Source organism: Peromyscus eremicus, chromosome 22 (genome assembly GCF_949786415.1).
Source record: "Peromyscus eremicus chromosome 22, PerEre_H2_v1, whole genome shotgun sequence".
In the NCBI taxonomy this organism is placed as follows: domain Eukaryota; kingdom Metazoa; phylum Chordata; class Mammalia; order Rodentia; family Cricetidae; genus Peromyscus; species Peromyscus eremicus.
In genome coordinates this window covers 8,029,539-8,049,241 of record NC_081437.1, presented here as the reverse complement: position 1 = coordinate 8,049,241, position 19,703 = coordinate 8,029,539, and the positions used below count along the sequence as shown (strand labels likewise).

The 19,703-nt window shown below is 45.2% G+C and overlaps 1 protein-coding gene across 3 annotated transcripts in view; it reads left to right on the top strand.

The window, feature by feature from the left end:
* Prkce (protein kinase C epsilon) overlaps positions 1–19,703 on the top strand; it is a 512,360-nt gene that overhangs the window by 330,198 nt on the left and 162,459 nt on the right. For all 3 annotated transcript variants that reach the window (XM_059248231.1, XM_059248233.1, XM_059248232.1), the window contains exons 7-10: positions 6,334–6,476; positions 8,959–9,055; positions 11,651–11,850; positions 14,868–15,041. In XM_059248231.1, the coding sequence (XP_059104214.1) occupies positions 6,334–6,476; positions 8,959–9,055; positions 11,651–11,850; positions 14,868–15,041 (614 nt within the window). The remainder of the gene's footprint in view (positions 1–6,333; positions 6,477–8,958; positions 9,056–11,650; positions 11,851–14,867; positions 15,042–19,703) is intronic.

Below are 19,703 nucleotides of genomic sequence, written 5' to 3'. Positions count from 1 at the left end.
TCAGTGTTTTGGATTTTGTCCATTTTAATATTAATAGGATGGTGTAGTGGTATCTAATTGTGTGTGTGTGTGTGTGTGTGTGTGTGTGTGTGTGTGTGTGTGTGTTGCACGCACATGAGTATGTGGGTATGCATGCCTGTGCACACATGTGGGAGTGAAAACAGGACTTCAGGCATCTTCTCTTATCACTTGCTACCAAATTACCTTGAGATAGGGTCCCTCTCTGAACTGGAAGCTCACCATTCTGTCTAAACACGCTCTCGGGATCCACTAGTCTCTGCTCCTCAATGCTGAGTGTACTGGAAAATGTAGCCATGCCCAGATTTTTACTTGGCGGCTAGGACTTGAACTCAGGTCTGCATGCTTGGAGAGAAAGTTCTCTTACCCACTGAATCATCTCCCCATCCCGTCTGTGCAGCTAGTTTTATGTCAACTTGATACACGGCAGAGTCATCAGAGAAGAGGGAGCTTCAATTGAGAAAATGCCTCCATCAGATCTGGCTAAAGGCAAGCCTGGAGGACATTTTCTTAATTAGTGATTGATGTGGGAGGGCTCAGCCCATTGTGGGTAAGGCCAGGCTGGGCTGGTGGTCCTGAGTTCTATAAGAAAGCAGGCTGAGCAAGCCATGATGAGCAAGCCAGTAAGCAGCACCCCTCTGCGGCCTCTGCATCAGTTTCTGCCTCCCGGCTTCTGTCCTACGTGAGTTCCTATCCTGACTTCCTTCCATGATGAACTGTGTTGTGGAAATGTAAGCCAAAGAAACCCTTCCTGTCTGAGTTGCTTTGGTCATGGTGGGTTATCACAGTAATAGAAACCCTAACTAGGGCACCATCTAAGTGAATTAGTGATTCCCTAATGATACACAGCATGTACAATATCCTCATACATTTGCCATCTCAATATCTTAGGTGAGGTTTCTGCTCCACATATTTTGCCCATTTTTTAATTGAGTTGTTGGGTTTTAGGTGTTGCCTATTTTGGATCCTAGTCCTTAATGAGGTACACAGTTTGCAAATATGTTTCTCCAATCTGTGGCTTATCTTCTCCTTCGCTTGATGGTGTCTTTTGTAGAGCAGAGGTCCTGGATTTTAAGGAAGTCTAGATTACCACTAGTTTCTTTGATAGATCAGGTCTTTGACATCCAAAAAGAATAAGTCCATACCCAAGGCCGCCCAGATGCTTCTCCCCTTTTATTTTCTGGGAGCTACATAGTTTTGCATCTTCTCTTTTGGCCTATGATCCATGTTGAGCTCACTCTTCTGAAGAGTGTAAGCTCTGTGGCTGAGTGGAGGGTTTTATTTATTTATTTTGTTTTTGCATGTACATGCTATCTGTCCCAGCACCATTTGTAGAAAGAGCTATCTTTACTCCTTTATTTTGCCTTTGTTCCTTGGTCAGCTATTGAATTGTTGTGTTTTTGTGGGCCCCTTTCTGGGTCTCGGTTCTGTTCTCATGGCCACTTTCTTCGTTGGTTAATTCCATACAGTCCTGATTACAATAGCTTTATAATAAGCCTTAGAATTAGTATCTGTCCTCTGACTTTGTTCTTGGCCAGCATTAGGGTGACTGCTTTGGGCTCTTTTGCCTTTCTAGAATCAGTTTGTTGGAACTGCATCGAGTTTATAAGCCAAGTTCAGAAAAGCTGAGGTTACCTTTTCTATGGCTGTGATAAGACATGGTAACCAAGGCCACTGATAAAAGAACGCATTTAATTGGGCTCATGTCACAAAGGGTTAGAGTCCATGATGGCAGAGTGAAGGCATGGTGGCAGAAACAGCTGAGAGCTCACATTTTGATCCATAAACAGGAAGCAGAGGGAACACTGGGAATGTCTTTTCAAACCTCAAAGCCCACCCCCAGTGACACACCTTCTTCAACAAGGCCAATCCTTCCCAAACAGTTCCACTAACTGGAGACCCAAGTATTTAAATGTGAGCCTATGAGGGACATTCTCATTCACACCACCAATGCTTCCAATCCATAAACATGGAATGAATCTCTAGAAATTTAATCTTTTTGGTTTTTTTAATCCTAATTTCATAGTTTTCCTCAGATGAACCTTATGTATTTTGTTAGATTTTCATATAAGTATTTCATTTGGGAGTGCTAGTTTTAAGTAGCAATGGTTTTAGTTTTAAAATCCATTTATTCATTGCTGGTATATAGAGAATTGATTGGCTTTTTTGTATTAACACTGTATCCTGAACCTTATTATTACCAATTAGTGGCTGAAGGAGAGTTTTGTCTGCATATCTCTTTCTTCCTTTCTTCCACTCTCCCTCCTCTTCCTGTTTGCCTTCTTCCTGCTCTCCCCACGTCTTTTCTCTTCTCTCTCCACCAGTTTCTAGTCTTTCATGTTTTCTACAGACACATTTGCATCTACAGACGGGAGTTTGGTTTCCTCTCTTTGGCGTGCATGCCTTTTTTGCCCCGTGTTTGTCCTACTCTCTCAGTTAGGTAAAATCCTGAAGAATGTTGGCATGGGTTAGAAAGAAGAGGTCTTGTTCCAGATGTTGGACCTGCTTTGCATACCTGGAATAATCCCACAAGATCATGGCATTTAGTTCTGCTAGATGTAATTCATTGTTAGATTAATTTTGCTATTGTTTTGTCAAGGGTTATTGTCAATTATTAATTTATTTATTATTTATTTATTTATCTATTTATTTAAATTTTGAGAGTGTTTGCATGGAAGATCTTGCTTTGTACTTTTCCCACTGCCTTTTCTTGTTTTGCTATTAGGGCTCCAAAATGAGTTAGGACAGATCTCCTCTGCCTCTGTTTTCTAAAAGAGACTTTGGAGAACTGAATTTTCTTCCTTCAAAAGGTCACTTCCTTGACCAGTGAGTCCATTTGGGCCCAGTGCTTTGGTGGATCATGTGTTTCAGTCTGCTAGTTTTCATTTCAGATGTGTTAAGGTTTGTGGGGGCTGGAGGTGTAGCTCAGTGACAGAGCACTTGCCTATAATGCAAAGAGTCCAACAACAACAATTATGTTTTTTTTCTTCTCTCTTCCCTCCTCCCTGGAGAGAGGCTCAAAGATTTTCTACAAGAAGCCACTTTTTCTCAGTTGACTTTGCATTTTCAATTCAATTGATTTTCATCTAATTTTTTTTTTTTTTTTTTGTTTTGTTTTGTTTTGTTTTTCGAGACAGGGTTTCTCCGTGTAGCTTTGCGCCTTTCCTGGAACTCACTTGGTAGCCCAGGCTGGCCTCAAACTCACAGAGATCCGCCTGGCTCTGCCTCCTGAGTGCTGGGATTAAAGGCGTGCGCCACCACCGCCCGGCCAATTTTCATCTAATTTTTATCTTCTCCTTAGTCTGGATTTTATTTGTATTTTTTTCTAGTTTCTTAAACAAAAGCTTAGATGACTGGTTTTATGGTCTTTTTCTTTTCTAATACATATACAGTTGGTGCTATTAATTTCCCTATAAGCACTGCTTTGGATGCATCTCATTCATTCTGATGAGCTGTACTTTCCACTTCAATCAGTTCTCTCTTGGGAGTCTTCCTCGTTAGTTGGCAGTGTGTTGCTTGTGATTCTCCAGTTCTCTTTCTGTAACTGACTTCTGGTTCCACTCCACTGTGGTCTAAAATCAGACATTGTATAAATGCTATAAAGATTTTTGGAATAAAATTTAAAAGTATACCTTAACCATCCTGCAATGTGAACTCCAATGATTTAGAGCTCATACTCTGACCAAGATTGCCCCCAGTCCAACCCAGTGTCTGCTTCTTAGTGTTGTATTTTCTTGATGGTTTTACTCCCTTAGAATTTCAGCTTCTGTATAGAAGTCAGGGACCTCTCATTTTCCTCCACAGCAAGGTAACAGTGTGTGTGCACTGCTCTGATGACACAGTTCCTCTTTTCTTGACATTTTTGTTGTGAGCCTAGCCTTTAATGGCAGAACCATCTCTCTGGCCTGCTTTCCCATTTTTTTTTTTTTTGGTTTTTCAAGACAGGGTTTCTCTGTGTAGCTTTGCACCTTTCCTGGAACTTGCTTTGGAGACCAGGCTGGCCTTGAACTCACAGAGATCCACCTGCCTCTGCCTCCCGAGTGCTGAGATTAAAGGCGTGTGCCACCACCACTGCCCGGCTGCTTTCCCATTCTTAAGGTTGTAGTTTGTTGTGATGCTCACCCTTGTCCTGGACCTCATCCATCCAACCATTGTGGAGAATTCTTGGCAGAAGCCCTGATTTTCGTAGTACAGCTGTTTCGGGTTCTTGACGTGGTAGTGCAGAGACAGGTGATTTATCGGGAACAGGGTAGATAGCTGGGCGATGGCCCCAACTTCCATGGATCCAAACTCCAAACACTTCAACTCTAGCCTCAGACCCATTGTAGGCATGGTCTAGCCCTGGCCCTAAAGCCTGCTGTCCATCTGGCAGTGCTGGACCATTCCTGACTTCACTGGCCTGGCATATAGCAAGCTTGCAGTCCCAGAGCTGGAGTATAGTGATGAACGTCTCTGACTAGCTACCTCCCATGCCGGAGCTCCTGGACCCAACTGCAACCACATATACCTCATCTGCTAGTCTGTTGCATGCCGGGATGCAGAGTCACATCTTCCAAAACAGTTTGCTTTAAGGCATTTTATGGCCGAGCGTGCAGTGTGTAAACTGAACACTCATGTGTGCTTGAAGAGTGTGTGTCTTTCTGATGGGTGAAGTAGTCAATGGAATCGATTATATCCAGGTGATCTGGTGTCTTTGCAGCGTTCAGCTATGTCCTTGATGAGATTCTGTCTTCAAGCCTGCTCCTCTCTGGAAGCAGAGTATTGAAGTCTCCAGATCTAATAGCAGGAGCATCAATTTTTCATTTCATTTACTGGCTCTGTTTTGATATTCTCTTGCTAGGTGCATACATATTAGGGATTATTCTAACTACTTGGTGAGCTGACTCATTGAGTCACTGTGCACTGCCTCTCATTTACTACAATGACTTTCCTTGTTCCAAGCATTGTCTGTACTTTGTACATTGTTAATGCACTGTGGTACAAGGAAGCATGTCGGCTCCAAATCCCTCCTGGAAATGGCAGGAGATATGACCAAGAGTCTGCATGGATGCTGGGAACTGCAAATAGTGCTAGGCTCTATATATGCTGTGTTCTTCCCATAGTGAACCTATGACAGAGTTCCATGTATAAATTGGGCACAATAAAGGTTAATAACAATGACCAGTAGTAGAACAGAACCCTTGTCACAGTGAGCTGTCAAGTGACAGCGTCACTTCCTTGGCTGTTTGGGGGCATTGTTGGGTAAAATAAGCGCTGTATCTCCCCAAGGCCCATGTGTCAGGTTTGGGCCACAGTTTGGTCTGGAAGGTAGAGGAAACCTTTAGGAGACATGTCTCCTTAAACTGCTCCCCCCTCCCTCCATCCAAGATGGAACCAGCGTTCTATGCATGGGTTAGTAGGTAACCATTCTACCTTTGAGCTATACCCTAAGCTTCTCTTAAAGCTTATTAGCTGTAGTTCACTGGTTTGATAATTCCAACATCCTTGCCATGTCAAGAGTCTAGATCTGTTGTTCCATCTCTTCCAACTATTTTACATGTTTTATTATGTCATATTTTTTTCTTGATAACCAGATATTATATCCTCGGTCAAAGGAGAGGCAGCAAATGCTCCATGACATAGTGTCTTATAGATAGCCGGTACCTGTGGAGTGCAAACCCCCAGTGCTCCCAGGCTCCTTTGGCCTCAGAGGGATGGCTAGAGTGGTCTGGACTTAATGTTTCCCCAAGGTTAATGAGGATCTGATAAAACCCAGCAATAAAACTCAAACTCATGGCAGGCCTGGGTAAGACAAGCAGAAATGATCTGGCCTGCTTCAGGCTTGTTTGTTTGCCTCTGGCCCTGTTGGAAGTTGGCTGAGTGTCTCCTATGATTACCAGGGAGCTCCCTGTATCATGTGACCCATAACAGAGCAGTGTGTAGACCACATATGTGGCATCCATTTGGGCCTAGAATCGAGCTTAGGTCAGTGAAAACAAGTTGGCTCTTACAGAGGTGGTATCCTATTCCCCTGAAGGAAATGTAAATGTGACCTCTGCTTGCTCTTATTTTATATATGTAGGAAAAGCACGGGAGGAGGGGGGAGGGGGGGGGAGGCAACTAGAAACATCTTCCAGACATTCTCTGCATGATAGCTGATGGGTGATTGTAGTTCTCTGTATTGGGATGGGGGATGGTTTTTATTTATCTCTTTTATTTTTCTTCATTTTCCAACCTCTGTCAGATGAGCATGCATCACATTTGGTGATGGTCATTGGGTGAGGGTCCCATTTTAGGCATGAGTATTGGATGTCTGTCCTTCCTCTTCCCTCACAGTCTGCAAAATGAATGTTCACCGTCGATGTGAGACCAACGTGGCTCCCAACTGCGGGGTGGATGCCAGAGGGATTGCCAAAGTGCTGGCTGACCTCGGCGTTACTCCAGACAAAATCACCAACAGCGGCCAGAGGAGGAAAAAGGTAGGGACCACTGTTTCTGGAGCTTTCTCCGGGCCTGCTTCTGAGAGTATTCTAGAAGGAGGGTGAGAGATTCCTAAGTTTAGTCTTCTTACTCAAATAATCATAATAGCATGTGTTTGTAGACAAAAATAAAGAGGCCAGGTAACATGGAAGTCTCTTTATGCCTCTCAGTGGGAAGAAGGGGGCGACAGAGCAAGCCTTAAGAGTTAGGTGCGGGTTAGGGGAAGCTTAGCAGTAATTTGGTTTTCTTCATGTCTATGAAACCCTGGGTTCAATTCTCAGTAACACAACGGAATAAAAAGTTCACCAGAGAAAACAAGCTTTGAGCTGAGGACCTTGAAGTCCCTTCTAGAAAAAGCATGACACTCTAGACCAGCAGTTCTCAACTTTCCTGGTGCTGCGACCCTTTAATACATTCCTCGTGTTATGGTGACCCCCCCCATCATAAAATTATTTTCGATGCTACTTTATAATTGTAACGTTGCTATTGTTGTGAATCGGAATGTAAGTATCTATGTTTTCTGATGGTCTTAGGAGACCCCTGTGAAAGGGTTGTTTGATGTCTCCCACCCCAGGGCCAGTTCCTTCAGACAGCAAGTCATGGTTTGTGCCAGCTCTTGCACTGAGCTGACTAGGAAATACTTAAGGACACTTGGCCTTTCCTTAGCCACCAAAACCCTATATATCCAGATGGCATTCCACGTCACTTGGAATAGTTGCATGTTCTACTGTGTTGTTTTGGCAAATCAGGGCCTGTGGAGGTAAACAGAGCTAAAGGCATCTCTAGTGGGCTCTGCTTCAGCAGTGACACCTGGTCTAGAAAACCTAAGAGCCTTTGGAAAATAGGTTCTAAGACAAGCAGAGCCACGGTATCCATCCAGTTGATGCTGATGTGGGTGGGTTGGGTGTGGCCCCAGCTGCCAGGCGTTGAACGTCTCCAAGCCCTTTTCTAGAAGAGTAAATCTTTCTGTAGGGGCCTCACACCCTTCATTCCTGTGTTCTCTCTACACGTGGCCTGAAGTACCCTCCAAGGAGCCTACACTTCTCACTCTTCTTGTTGTCAAACCTGCCCGTGTCTTTTCCCTGGTGCCCCCAGAAGAGCCTGTTCCCACTGATGAGAAGGACCAGATAACTTGCATGTTTTTAACTATCTCTTCCCAACAAGCAAAGCTGTTTTGTAAACCCTACAAACACTATCCTGTCCCTGTTAACCATGAGGCCTTATACATTGGGTGACTTCTTTAGGTTCTATGAGTTGTGTTGGGAAAAACAAAATAAGACTTTGTTTGGTGCCCCAAGGCACTGGATTTGCAAAGCAAAGTAACACTAGCCAACAATACTAGGGCCTCCTGAAGAGGTAGGCTGAGAAGGGACTATGGTGCCAATGTCCCATTGATTAGCACCAGAGAGATGTCAGGAGATTGGCTTTCCCCTGCTGGAAGTATGGCTGTCTTTCACTCTCAGAAGAGGTTTAAAGGGAAATGCTGTGCCCTGTTCTTTTGTGCATTCACACAGACTGTGGGGGTGACGAGATGCCGTCTACTGCCTTGCATTTACAGAATTGAGTTCATGAACTCCTGATGAAAAGGGCCAGCATGGAAAAATGTAGGATCTGGCAGAGAGAAGGCCAAGGGACTGTCATCCAGCTATAGTCACTGAGGTGACAGTCCTGATACAAAGCTGGAGGAGCCAACTGGTGATTTAAGATGTATGACGGATAAGGGAGATGTATTCTTGGTCAGGAGCTAAACGGTCTTTGCAGGAGTCTCAGATCTTTTGCTAAAAATGATCCTCGGGAAGACCAAGAGAAGAGGGATCAGAGACCCCTGAGATCTCCAAGTCCATATGGGCACTTAAGTTGCACATGCCAGCGCTATTCCAGGAAACAAATGTCACTGGTTACCTTCCACTAAAATGTGCCAATACCTGAGAGTATTTACACTGAGCATCTGTCATGTGTATTACTTCGTGACGGCCACTAGGAGCAGTGAGAGTCCTGGAAAGTCTGTCTGAGTAGAGAACCCTACATACACAGTCTGTACCTGCAGATGCTATTATTGACATCATGCTGAATAAGATCGTGAATAAACACCAAGCAGGTGGTAGAGCCAGTCAGTATCCCACTGCATTGGTGAGATAACTTGAGTTGTATAGATAGGGATGAGGGAGATAGATAACTTGAGTTGTTAGGGTAGGGATGGGGAGAGGGGTGTGTGTGTGGAGGGGGGTTGTAACTGAAAGAATGGAGCAGGGCTTTGCTTTAAAAGGTCACCTGTCTTTGGAGAGGATAAATATTGAGATGGTAGAAATCTTTCGTGTTTTGTTTTCCGTTGAATTGGCCCGGGAAACCTTAAGCACCTGCTCTCAGTTTGATGGATGTTGCTGTGTTTCTCTTGACGGTTCTCTGTATCACCGGTGCCTCCATGCGTTTGACATCACCAGCCTCCTTTCTGATGACTCGCCCATCTTCTGTCCTTTCTAGCTCGTTGCTGGTGCTGAATCGCCTCAGCCGGCTTCTGGAAACTCTCCGTCTGCAGATGATCGATCCAAGTCAGCGCCCACCTCCCCTTGTGACCAGGGTGAGACTCTCAGATTTGCCCTTTACCTCTTGTCTCTGTGGCCTGTTAATCAACACAGCCAGTGGCCTATGAGGTCCGTACACATTGCTTCCATGTTGATATGGTAGTTGCTCTTGTATGCTACAAGGCTTTCTTGAGGGCACTAGCTGGAAGTGATGGTCACCGCTGTTCCCTGCAGCCTAGGATTAGAGGGAGGCATGTGTAATGATACGGGGTGTTGCTCCCTCACTTCTCTTCTTGGTTTCAAGTGTAGAGAGGAAGAGAAGTCCTCCTTTGCCCATCACTCTGGTCTTCTCTCTGGACCTAGATGTGTTCCATATACTTGCTTCGCAATCCTTCCCTTAACTCTCTTCATGGTACCCCAAGACTTGAGATCATGCTGAGTTATGGGAGATGTCTCTTCTCCCATTCTTCGGATGAACAAATGGGAATGGAAAGATGAAATCTGAGAAGCAGGGAGGAGTGAGTACTAGGCCTGACTACTCTGGGTCTACTCTGGATGTCTTTCCTTCTGACTAAATGTGCTTCAGACAGTAAGTTCTGCGGGCATAATGAGCATAGGAATGAGTTTACGGGCTCTGAGAGGTGAGAACTAAGCAAGGACTCCTGTCTGATTCCTCCCCTCCTGGTGACAGATGGGTCCCCAAACATCGACCTGCAGAGCAGGAATGACCTCGCAGCATGGTGGTCCTCAGTTGTCAATAGCTCTTCTGATCTTGTTTCTACTATTTCACTCACACCGTCTCTATCCTGATGCTCAGCTCAGGTAACTGGCTGGGAAGTGGAAAGTCGGGGTTGAAAATGCTTGTCCTGAGGTCAAGAGCTAAGCTGGCAGCCAGGCCAGGCCAGGCCAGGCCAGGCCAGGCCAGGCCAGTGCCTCTCCTCATGCCATGAAATCCTCACTGGAGGTCATTACTGTGGCAGGAGAGAGCAGAAGAGTTTCAGTGGCCATTTGCCAGTCTTGAGACTGTAGAATAATCGACCTCAGCTCACCTTCCTGTGCCTTTGACTGGCTTTCTGTGTCTTTACTTCATTCCAAAAGAGATTTCACCCATCCCTAAGTAACCAGCTTACAGAGTCTGTCCTGGGCCAGTGAGGCATATGCAGTTTTCCCCTTTTCATATGGAATGTCCTGGAACTTCAAAGATGCAGGGTCCTACATTCAAATGATCCAAGTAGAGTGAACCACCCATGGTCACACTCACCTGTGACTTCCAGGCCTGTCTCTTGCTTTCTGCTGTCTTTCTGCACCTCCTGGGGCCTTTATTCAGATAGACCAGATACCAGATACCAGGCCAGGCAGGTACCATGTTTCCCAGCCCGATATGAGAACTAATGGATAGGAAACGTTCTTAGTAATATAGCTACCACAAAACGGAGCTGAGTCAGGCGCTGTCTCTCCTCCATTGTAAGATATTTTCCTCAAGCTTTTGGGGGTGGGGCGGGTCTTAGGTCATCTGGGTTCTGCCTTTCAAGATGCTCTTAGCAACTGAAGCCCAATGCGACAAAAAGTCATACTTTGGAGTAGAGAGGTAGGTAGGTAGGCAGCTGCTGAAGTCTGTCATGATAAGGTTATCTGTAGACTTGGATGGTGTCCTTTCCACCCCAGTATGAGTTCACTCCAGATCCCCTTCATGGGCCCTTGTGACGAAAGTCCTTCTGGACAGGAGGCAAAGAGCTTCCTATCCAGAGGTGCTGCTCACTCATCTGTCTTCATCCCAAGGGATAAACACTCTGCTCCCGTCTGTAACCCCTGTTACTCATGAGAATCTTTTGCGATAGCGTCATGTCAAGATCCCCATTCTGCACAGATGAGTGCTCGCTTTGGTGAATGAATGTCTAACTATAATAGGCCTTCTTCAAACAGAAAAGGTCAAAGGGCCTCCCAACACTGTCATCCCCAGGTAATTTAGGTCACATACTCCAGAAGGCTGCAAGACCATCTCATAGTTATGAAAATAGACTGTAGAATTCCTCCCTATCAAAGATAAATTGGTGACATGTCATGGTAGGAAGCTATTCTTTTGTTAATGATAAGCCTGTAGCTCACTCTCTGAGGTAGCTTTGTATGGGATAAAGCTTTGTGTGGGATAAAGAGTAAAGCCAGCATCAAGGCCAAGTAAAGACCTTTAGAAGACAAAGGCTTCCTAGTCCCTGTGAGTGAATGATTCTGTCACCAGTGATGACTGTGAGTGTGGCTTCTAAGTGTTTGTTCTAATCTTCAAAGGAAACTTGAAGGGAAGGGAGCCTGTCGCCTCTGAGTCTGCAGAGTTCCGGGAAAGACATGAATTCTCACCACACCTCGAATCATGGTCAAGGTTGCTAGGAGGCCTTCAGAGGCCTTTGGTGGCAGTGAACCCTGCCAGTTCAGGAACTATGTCTTCCTCCCTCCTCACTACAGACTGATGTCTTGTGCATTAGGCACCAAAGGAAGCATGTTAGACAGATAAAGCAGCCTACAGAAGGATGTCCCTAGATCTGTCACTAGGAACAGCTGAAGAGGGCTGAGAGCTCATGGATTCTGAATATTAAGTCTTAAGGTAAAGGGCGCATGAGGGGCCTTCTAATCTAGTATCTTTTTCCTCTTGGCCCTAGAACTAAAAGAACTTGAAAACAACATCCGGAAGGCCTTGTCGTTTGACAACCGAGGAGAGGAGCACAGAGCATCATCATCTACCGATGGCCAGCTGGCAAGCTCCGGCGAGAACGGTGAAGTCCGGCAAGGCCAGGCCAAGCGCTTGGGCCTGGATGAGTTCAACTTCATCAAGGTGTTGGGCAAAGGCAGCTTTGGCAAGGTCGGTGGCTCACATGTGTAGTGGTGCTGGTTTCTTGTGGGCAGTCTGGCCTGTTCTGGTCACCTTTTCCTTCCTTATGGGGTGAGAACGGGCTAATGCCTGGCTGATGGGGGTCCCAGTTCTGCGCTTCAGTTGGTTGTGGGAATTCAGTTGTTCTCATTTGTCCAATGGGGAGAGGAGTGGAGCCGAGGAGGGAGCACACTGTCAGTCAATCCCCTCTGCAGGTTTCTTCCTTGTGCAGAGAGCTGTCTGAAATTCTGCTCGCCTCAGGAGGAAGTCTGTGAGCATGCGTGAACTCTGAGCCCGTGTCCTCTGTGAACTTCAGGTTCAGAGCAAACCTTACCATGTAGGACTTTGGAAGCTGAATGTCCTTTAGCTGATTTTCCTGGTGCTTACTAAACGTCCTGCTCTTCCTCTCTGTGACAGAAGAGCTGGATAATCCTGTAGTGGATCTGGGGCCCCTGTCTTGAGGACATTTTCCCCCTGCTCTCGACTGCATAAACACCAGGTGGGGCCTGTGCCCTTCAGTGAGCTCAGCGATGGGTTTGAGGAGATGCAAAGATTTGATTTTAGAGAGACAAAAAGACAAAGAGTCCAGGAAACTGGGGGAGCATGTCAGACTTCTGTCTGCCCCTTGTCTTCCTCCTTCAAGCTGTGCCTTGGGGTTCATGGGAATTGCCTTTTGGGGACCTCATGAAACAGAGACCCTATTTGGGGACCAAGCAGCTCTAGGAGTTACATGCTCTCATATGTCCTGGGCTCTGGGAAGCTGTGCCCATGAGTCAGTCTGCTAGCTGAGCTGAAGGCCTAGGCCACCATTCCAGAGCAGTTCTGAGGGAAGGCTCTGTGAAGCCCCCAGGCACAGGGCCTGCTCTGCAGGCCCTCACCTGCCCCTATCTGTCCTGAGATCAACTGGCAGGGAGGTAACTGGAACTGACTCAGAGGGCAACTGCTGAAGCAATTGCATTCTTTAAAAATAGCTAAATAAAAAACAGACCCCAGGCCTCTGGTTTAGGCACGACTCTGGCTTAGGCTGTGAGCAGGGCTGGATTTGAGTTTGAGCAAGATTCTAGGGAAAAGTGCATGCTCAGAGCTTCCCAGTTAATGACGTAGGTGGAATAGGAGTTCTGAGCACTTAGCTAGTAGTTTCTTAGGCAAACTCACAGCCATTATAGTAAGGTTTGAGTCAGTTTTACAGGCTGTATTTTGTGGGTGACAGAATCTTGAACCTCTCCAGTTCCTTGGGTTGTGGTCATTTCCCTTTGACAACAATACTGGAATAGTAAACTTCAGAGTCACCCAAAAGGAGAAAAGACCCATGACTGGGGTAGGTAAATGAAAATACCCACTGATAGGCAAAGGTCAAGAACATAGACCTGGCCGTCAGCTGTGAGGGGAAGAAATTGTGTTTTCACTTGCAGAGCTGTGGAAAGACCCCATAATGGCAAACACAGGGTGTAGATGTAATTCTGAACGGTCTTATTAAATAAGAAACACAGAGCCAAATAAAGAGTTAAAAGCCCAGAGATCGGTAGCCAAGAGCTAAGACCACCTTATTTTACCACTCACTGCTGTTGCTTCCCCTGAGAGAGAGAGAGAGAGAGAGAGAGAGAGAGAGCCCTTCTTCCTGTGTCCTGTCTTTTTATTGCCTTTCTCTTCTGCCTTCTCATTGGTTCTAAACCCAACCACATGACTTCCTCATCACTGCCTGTCTGTACAGATCTCCAGGTCTCTATGGTTGGTACTGAGATTAAAGGCGTGTGTCACCATGCTGGCTGTGTCCTTGAACACACAGAGATTCTGCCTGCCATGTGATTGGATTAAGGGCGTGTGCTACCACTACCAGACTTCTGCTTAATGGCTTGCACTTAGCTCTGATCTCCGGGCAACTTTATTAACATACAAATAAAATCACATTTCAGCACAAATAAAATATCACCATAACAGGGCAGGTTTAAGTACACAAATGTTCAGGAACAAAAATTACAGACTTCCATGAAGGAGGCATGGAAGCCTGTGCAGAAAACTGGAGGTTTGTCTTTATGTATCATATATGTACTGACTTAGGAGAAATAACACAAGCCAGTGAGTAACTAAGCAGAAGAGAAAAGCAATTCTCTCCCAAAGCAACTAATTAGAAAATAAATATTCCAGAAAGTTCAGCTGAAAGTTGAAAATGGAATCAAGATTATATCTCCCACTTGTTAAGTAAGAAAAAGCAAACGAACAAAAAAAGTTGTAAGTGAATGTGGCCTGTGCTCATACTAAATCTATGTTACACACTAAAATGCTATACTGTGTGTATGAACACAGCCCCCTTGAAAGTCAGGAAATGGGTTAAATGTTTAATGAGAATTGCTATTTCAAGGATATAAAGCCAAGGAAAAATTTAAATTGTGTCCAAAAGCACTCAGTGCAACTTATATAGAACTTAATTTGGTATAACTTAAATTTCCAATAGGAAGGAGATATTGGAATAAATTACAGTGTTTTTACTTTATCAGCAATCAGGATAATGATAGTGACCTTATAAGAAAATACGGAGAAAATATTGCTTCTTCTGAAAGCCCTGTATTCATTTGTAGCATGGTAGGGTACACCTATAATATCAACACTTGGGAGACTGAAGCGGAAGTGTCATGAGTTCAAGACCAGACCAGCCTATATAGTGTGGACTGTCAAAAAAAAAGGAAGAAATTGAAAAAGAAAAAAGTGAGAGGAGAGGGATAGAGGGCAGAAAGAGATACATTTGTTCTCCGGTAATTACAGCATCACTGATGTAGATGAAGATACGAATAATGATGTAACCTAAGCACCATGCCAGAGATTAAAAAGAAGAGAAAAGAAAAACTTTAGTAGCTGAATTAGGCAGGGTAGATTCCCTAAACATTTCAAACGTTAATTTCCGAAACATCCTCATTCAAAATGAAAGGAAAAACGCAAGCAGCATGTAGGTGTTTGACATTGTTTGAGTCCGTGTGTGCGTAGACTGACCAGATGGTTCAAACTGATTGCAGGTCATGCTGGCGGAACTCAAGGGCAAAGATGAAGTGTACGCTGTGAAGGTCTTAAAGAAGGACGTCATCCTCCAGGATGACGACGTGGACTGCACAATGACGGAGAAGAGGATTTTGGCTCTGGCACGCAAACACCCTTACCTAACCCAACTCTATTGCTGCTTCCAGACCAAGGTATGCTTGCGAAGGGGGCTGATCTCGGGTAGTATTGTGGAATGTAACACATAGTCTCTCGACCTTGTCGGATACCAATTTTTGACCATCTACATGCTTCTCTATAAGGCAGAGTAGATTTTATCTTTGTGGAAATAGGGACACGTTTGGACGTGGTCTTCTTTGAGAGTACCCTTGTACAGGGATGAGCAGAGCAATGGTGCACTTTGCAAATTGTAGCTACACAAAGCAAAATAGTGGTGTATACTCTGCTCCGTCTCCTAACTTTTATCAACAGTCAAATCACTTCTAGGTTGTTTTCAGCTCAAAAGAAAATGAGCAAAAGCTACCCTAATCCTTCTAACTTGTGTGATGTCATTAGAGATGCAAAATCTAAACATGCTTGGAATTCCACAGTGAAATTCAAGCATTTTGAAATTTACCGCATAGGTGCCTGCCCACCAGCAGGTGGCAGTAAAGGGACAAGGATCTGTAAGAGCATCCTTGGAGGCCCCCTCATCTGATGTGGCACTATTCTTAGAGGGGGGAAAAGCACATTTTCTTCATAAAATTCTTACTTTATTTTTCTTTTGGGGGGGCATGTGTGGGAGAAAGTCTTCTAGGATGCATTATGAATTTGTAGTGTTTGTCTTTAGAAGACAAAGACAGCTTGAATCTAGACCCCTATCTGTTCCTGCCTGGAGCCTAGATAGTAAACAGTCATATTCTGGATGAGCACCGGGGTGCTGGAGCTGTGTGTGCATTTGTGCATGCGTGTGTGCATGCGTGTGTGTGTGTGTGTGTGTGTGTGTGTGTGTGTGCATGCACTTGCACACATGTGAGATGTCTGGCTCTTAGGCATACTCTCCACCATTTTGGGCTGAGTGTCATTCTCCCTGCTTAGAATGAAGCGAATTCCTCATCTTGTCACTCAGGAACCTTTTATTCCAACTATATTGAGTGTTTCCTATATGCTAGGTCCTGAAGAGCCAGATCCCATTTCTCAGAAACCTGGTCTCTTTGGTTCAGTTCCCCCAAGGCTGGTTCTGAGAGCCCTGCTTATCTCAGGAGCTTTAAGAATGAAGGCCCCTGCTTCTGTTCAGCAGTCTTAGTACACATTTATCAGAGTCCCCCGAGAGTCCTGCAGTGGGAAAAGGCGGACTGACTCAGTTTAATCCACTATAGCTCAACTTACTTGGTCCCCACCACCCCGCAAGCGACACCTAGTCCACGTTGAGCAACGCTGATCTAGGGGGAATTTCCCTCTCCTCTGATCTCTTCAGAAATGAGAAACACCTGAAAATGCCCAGCCATCCTGTGGCTTCTCCTTCAGAGACACCAGGATTGTTTTCTCTGGGAAGCTGTCTTCAGAGAGCCCCATTTCATAAGACTCTGTTCCTTTCCTGAGCAAGCCTAGGAACGGCTGGCTAAGCCCCACTTTTCTCTGAAATGCATATTGTGCAATTCCAAACGGGCGGGTGTGAGTTCATGTGTGTTTACAAATGCAGAGTCCAGCGGGACGTAAGAAGCCCAGAGATGGGGCCACCTTGCTTTTTTTTTTTTTTTTTCCACTAGAACTTAGCTGTTGTTTTTGTTTTTGAGATGGTACCTGAGTTCACACAGGCCCGAAACTTGTGATGATCCTGTTTCCACCTCTTAAACAGCAGCATTCCAGGACGAGCCTCCATGTCTGACTCCTTTTAGAACTTCATTCAAGATTCAAGAGAAATGTATCAGGTCCCATATGTCTTTATTGTCCATGGTACTTATACTACATGGGCTCACATCCAATATGTGCTACTGTCACAATCAGATACTTGAAAGTTTTTTGAGTTTTGTCTTAAAAACAATAACAACAATAAAACCCACTTAGTCTACTTTTCTATTTGTACCACTGAGAAAATTGTTTCAGAGAACAATAGTCTTTTTTTTTTTAATGTATTTGGAGGGGGGTAGTAGGAATTGAACTTAGAGTCTCATGCATGTTAGGCAAGAACCCTGCCTCTGGGATATGAAGAAGAGATTTTACTTTCCACAGGCAGTAAGTACATGCTGGCAGTCAAACCTGGTACCTCATCTGGCCTCTGGGATTGCTACTCCAGTGGGGCCTTGATCTGATGTGACTGTCTCTGCCAGCTAAGTGCCCCACCAATCTCTACAGGCTCATGTCTGACTGAGGTGGCTGTGTAGGGAGGGAGCCACATTACCTCTCTTTCTATGAACTCAAAAGGTCCAGGTGCCGAAAAGAGCTGGGTCTAGCCATGAAGGCTCTGTGGGTCTCCTGTATATGGTGATTCTTGGAGAAACACAGTTGGGGGCCTCTTGATAGGTAAATGAGAAAGGGTGATCATATCTTCAGTGCCACTGTATTCTACAGAAAACTCACACTGAAGATTGCCAAAGCCAAGGTTTCTCTTTGGAATACAAACTGGTATTGAAGAACACCACGACTTTTACTTATGGCAGAAAAAATGAACTAACATGGTTTTGAGGGTCTAGGTGGCAGAGAGAAAAGACTTCTCTGCATGTCAGAGATACACTAATCCTCAGGCCAGTGTCAGGTAGTTACAGAAACAAGCTGGCACCTCTTTTAAACAGCATGTCTGTATTCTATCTTTCTTAATAAATTATAATTTACTCTTACTACAGGACATTGATTTACTAATAAAAGGAACTTTATGAAGAATCATTTTATAGACCCTGTCTTTACAGTAGAGTTTTATTGCTGTGAAGAAACACCATGACCATGGCAACTCTTACAAAGGAAAACTTTTAATTGGGGCTGGCTTATAATTCAGAGTGTAATCCATTGTCGTCATGGTAGGAAGCATGGCAGCACACAGGCAGACATGGTGCTGGAAGCTGAGAGTTCTGCATCTGGATCTGTAGGCAGCAGGAAGAGTCAGTGAACCGCTAGGCTTAGCTTGAACTTCTGAAACCTCAAAGCCCAGTCCCCAGTGACACACTTCCTCCAACAAGGCCACACCTACTCCAACAGAGCCACACCTCCAGTGAGTCTATGGGGGCTATTTTCATTCAGACCTCTACAGACCCCAAATTTAACTTTGAAAAACTGACTTGCAGGCTGGAGAGATGACTCTGTGGTTAAGAGCCCTGGCTGGTCTTCCAGAGGACCTGGGTTCAATTCCCAGCAACCACAAGGTGGCTCATAGATATCTAAAATGGGATCTGATGCCCCCTGCAGGCATACGTGCAGACAGAACACTCATACATAAATTTTTAAAAAACAAAACCAAACCCTGACTTCTCCTTTACCAACCAATAGTCATGGTTTTAAAGAATGGCTACTAGCCTCCTGATTGAAGTAGATGGGAACACAGATTCTCATGAGGAAGGGTGACTGGGTCCAGGAATGAGGACTTACATCCACTTCTACAGTAAATTAGCACTAAGTAATCCTGTTCTGGATGGACACTCAAACCAAGAGGACTCAGAGCTGCTGTTCTTCGGGGTCTAATGGAGAAGAGGTGCTTTTGAAGAGTGAGACTTGGGCAGGGCAGGGAGCTGAAAGGGCAGTCATGATCCATGGTCAGTTTCCAATCTTGCTTGCGTGTTGTTTTTCCTGAAAAAGTCCAGTTCCTCGGCCCCTAGGTGAGCCTCAGTGTGGGGAGCTGAATAAGAATGATCCCTCCAGGCTCAGACATTTGAATGCTTGGTCTCAAGTTAGTGGCACTATTTGAGGAAGCTTAGGGGGTGTGAGAGGTGTGGCTTTGTTGGGGAGACTGTGTCACTGGGGGCGGGCTTTGGGGTTTAGAAGCCTCTCGCCATGTGCTCTCTCTGCTTCTGGCTTGCAGTTCAAGATCTGATCCCTCAGCTTGCTGTCCCTGCCGCCATGTCTTTGCTAAGCCATCATGGAATTTAACCTTCTGGAACCATAGTGCAAATAAACTCTTTGTTCTCGGGCTGCCTTTGTCATGGTGTTTTATCGTAGCAATAGAAAATTCACTAACAGATTCAGGGTTTAGTATAGAGGAAGACAAGGTTCTCCTGGAAACGGCTTTGAGAACTTCCTGGTAGATGATGCACGGCTTTAAGCTGTGTGCTGTGTACAGGTTGGCTGGCTGGCTTGGAAGAGTGTAGAGTAAGGGCCTGTGTCTTATTTGGCAGCCAGGAATGATGGCTGTGCAGACCTCTTGGCATTAACCATGATGGTTCAGTCAAATCTGGCGGCTGCAGCCCACTGAATGACCACGCTGAATTCAAATAGTGGCTCGAGAGTTTTCTATACTAAGCCACTCTGTTCTCGGTAAGCGTACTGCAGCTGTCTTCCGTAGGCTTTGGAAGCTAAGAAGCAAGTGACTCCAGCATTCCAGGGCTAGTGAGGATGGGCAGATAGGCTAGTCAGTAAGGCCACGAGTTACATTTCCATCAAATTCAGATTTGAGCTTCTGCTATATTGTGTGCCTTTTGGGTTTCGAGGGAGGCTGCAAATCTGAACCTTGAAATAGGGCTAACATCTAAAAGATGATGGGTGCCAAGAGATGGCCTCCAAGTTCTTTCTAGATGTCATGTTGACATTTTCCCCACACTGGACTTCACAGCTCCTGTGTCCTGCTTCTTCCTGGAAAGGAGGCCCAGGGAAAGAGGTGAAGTTGGGGGGTCAGGTGTATACGGAGAAAATAAGGAAAATAAATTCTTGCAAAGTCAGAGGCTGACGGGAAA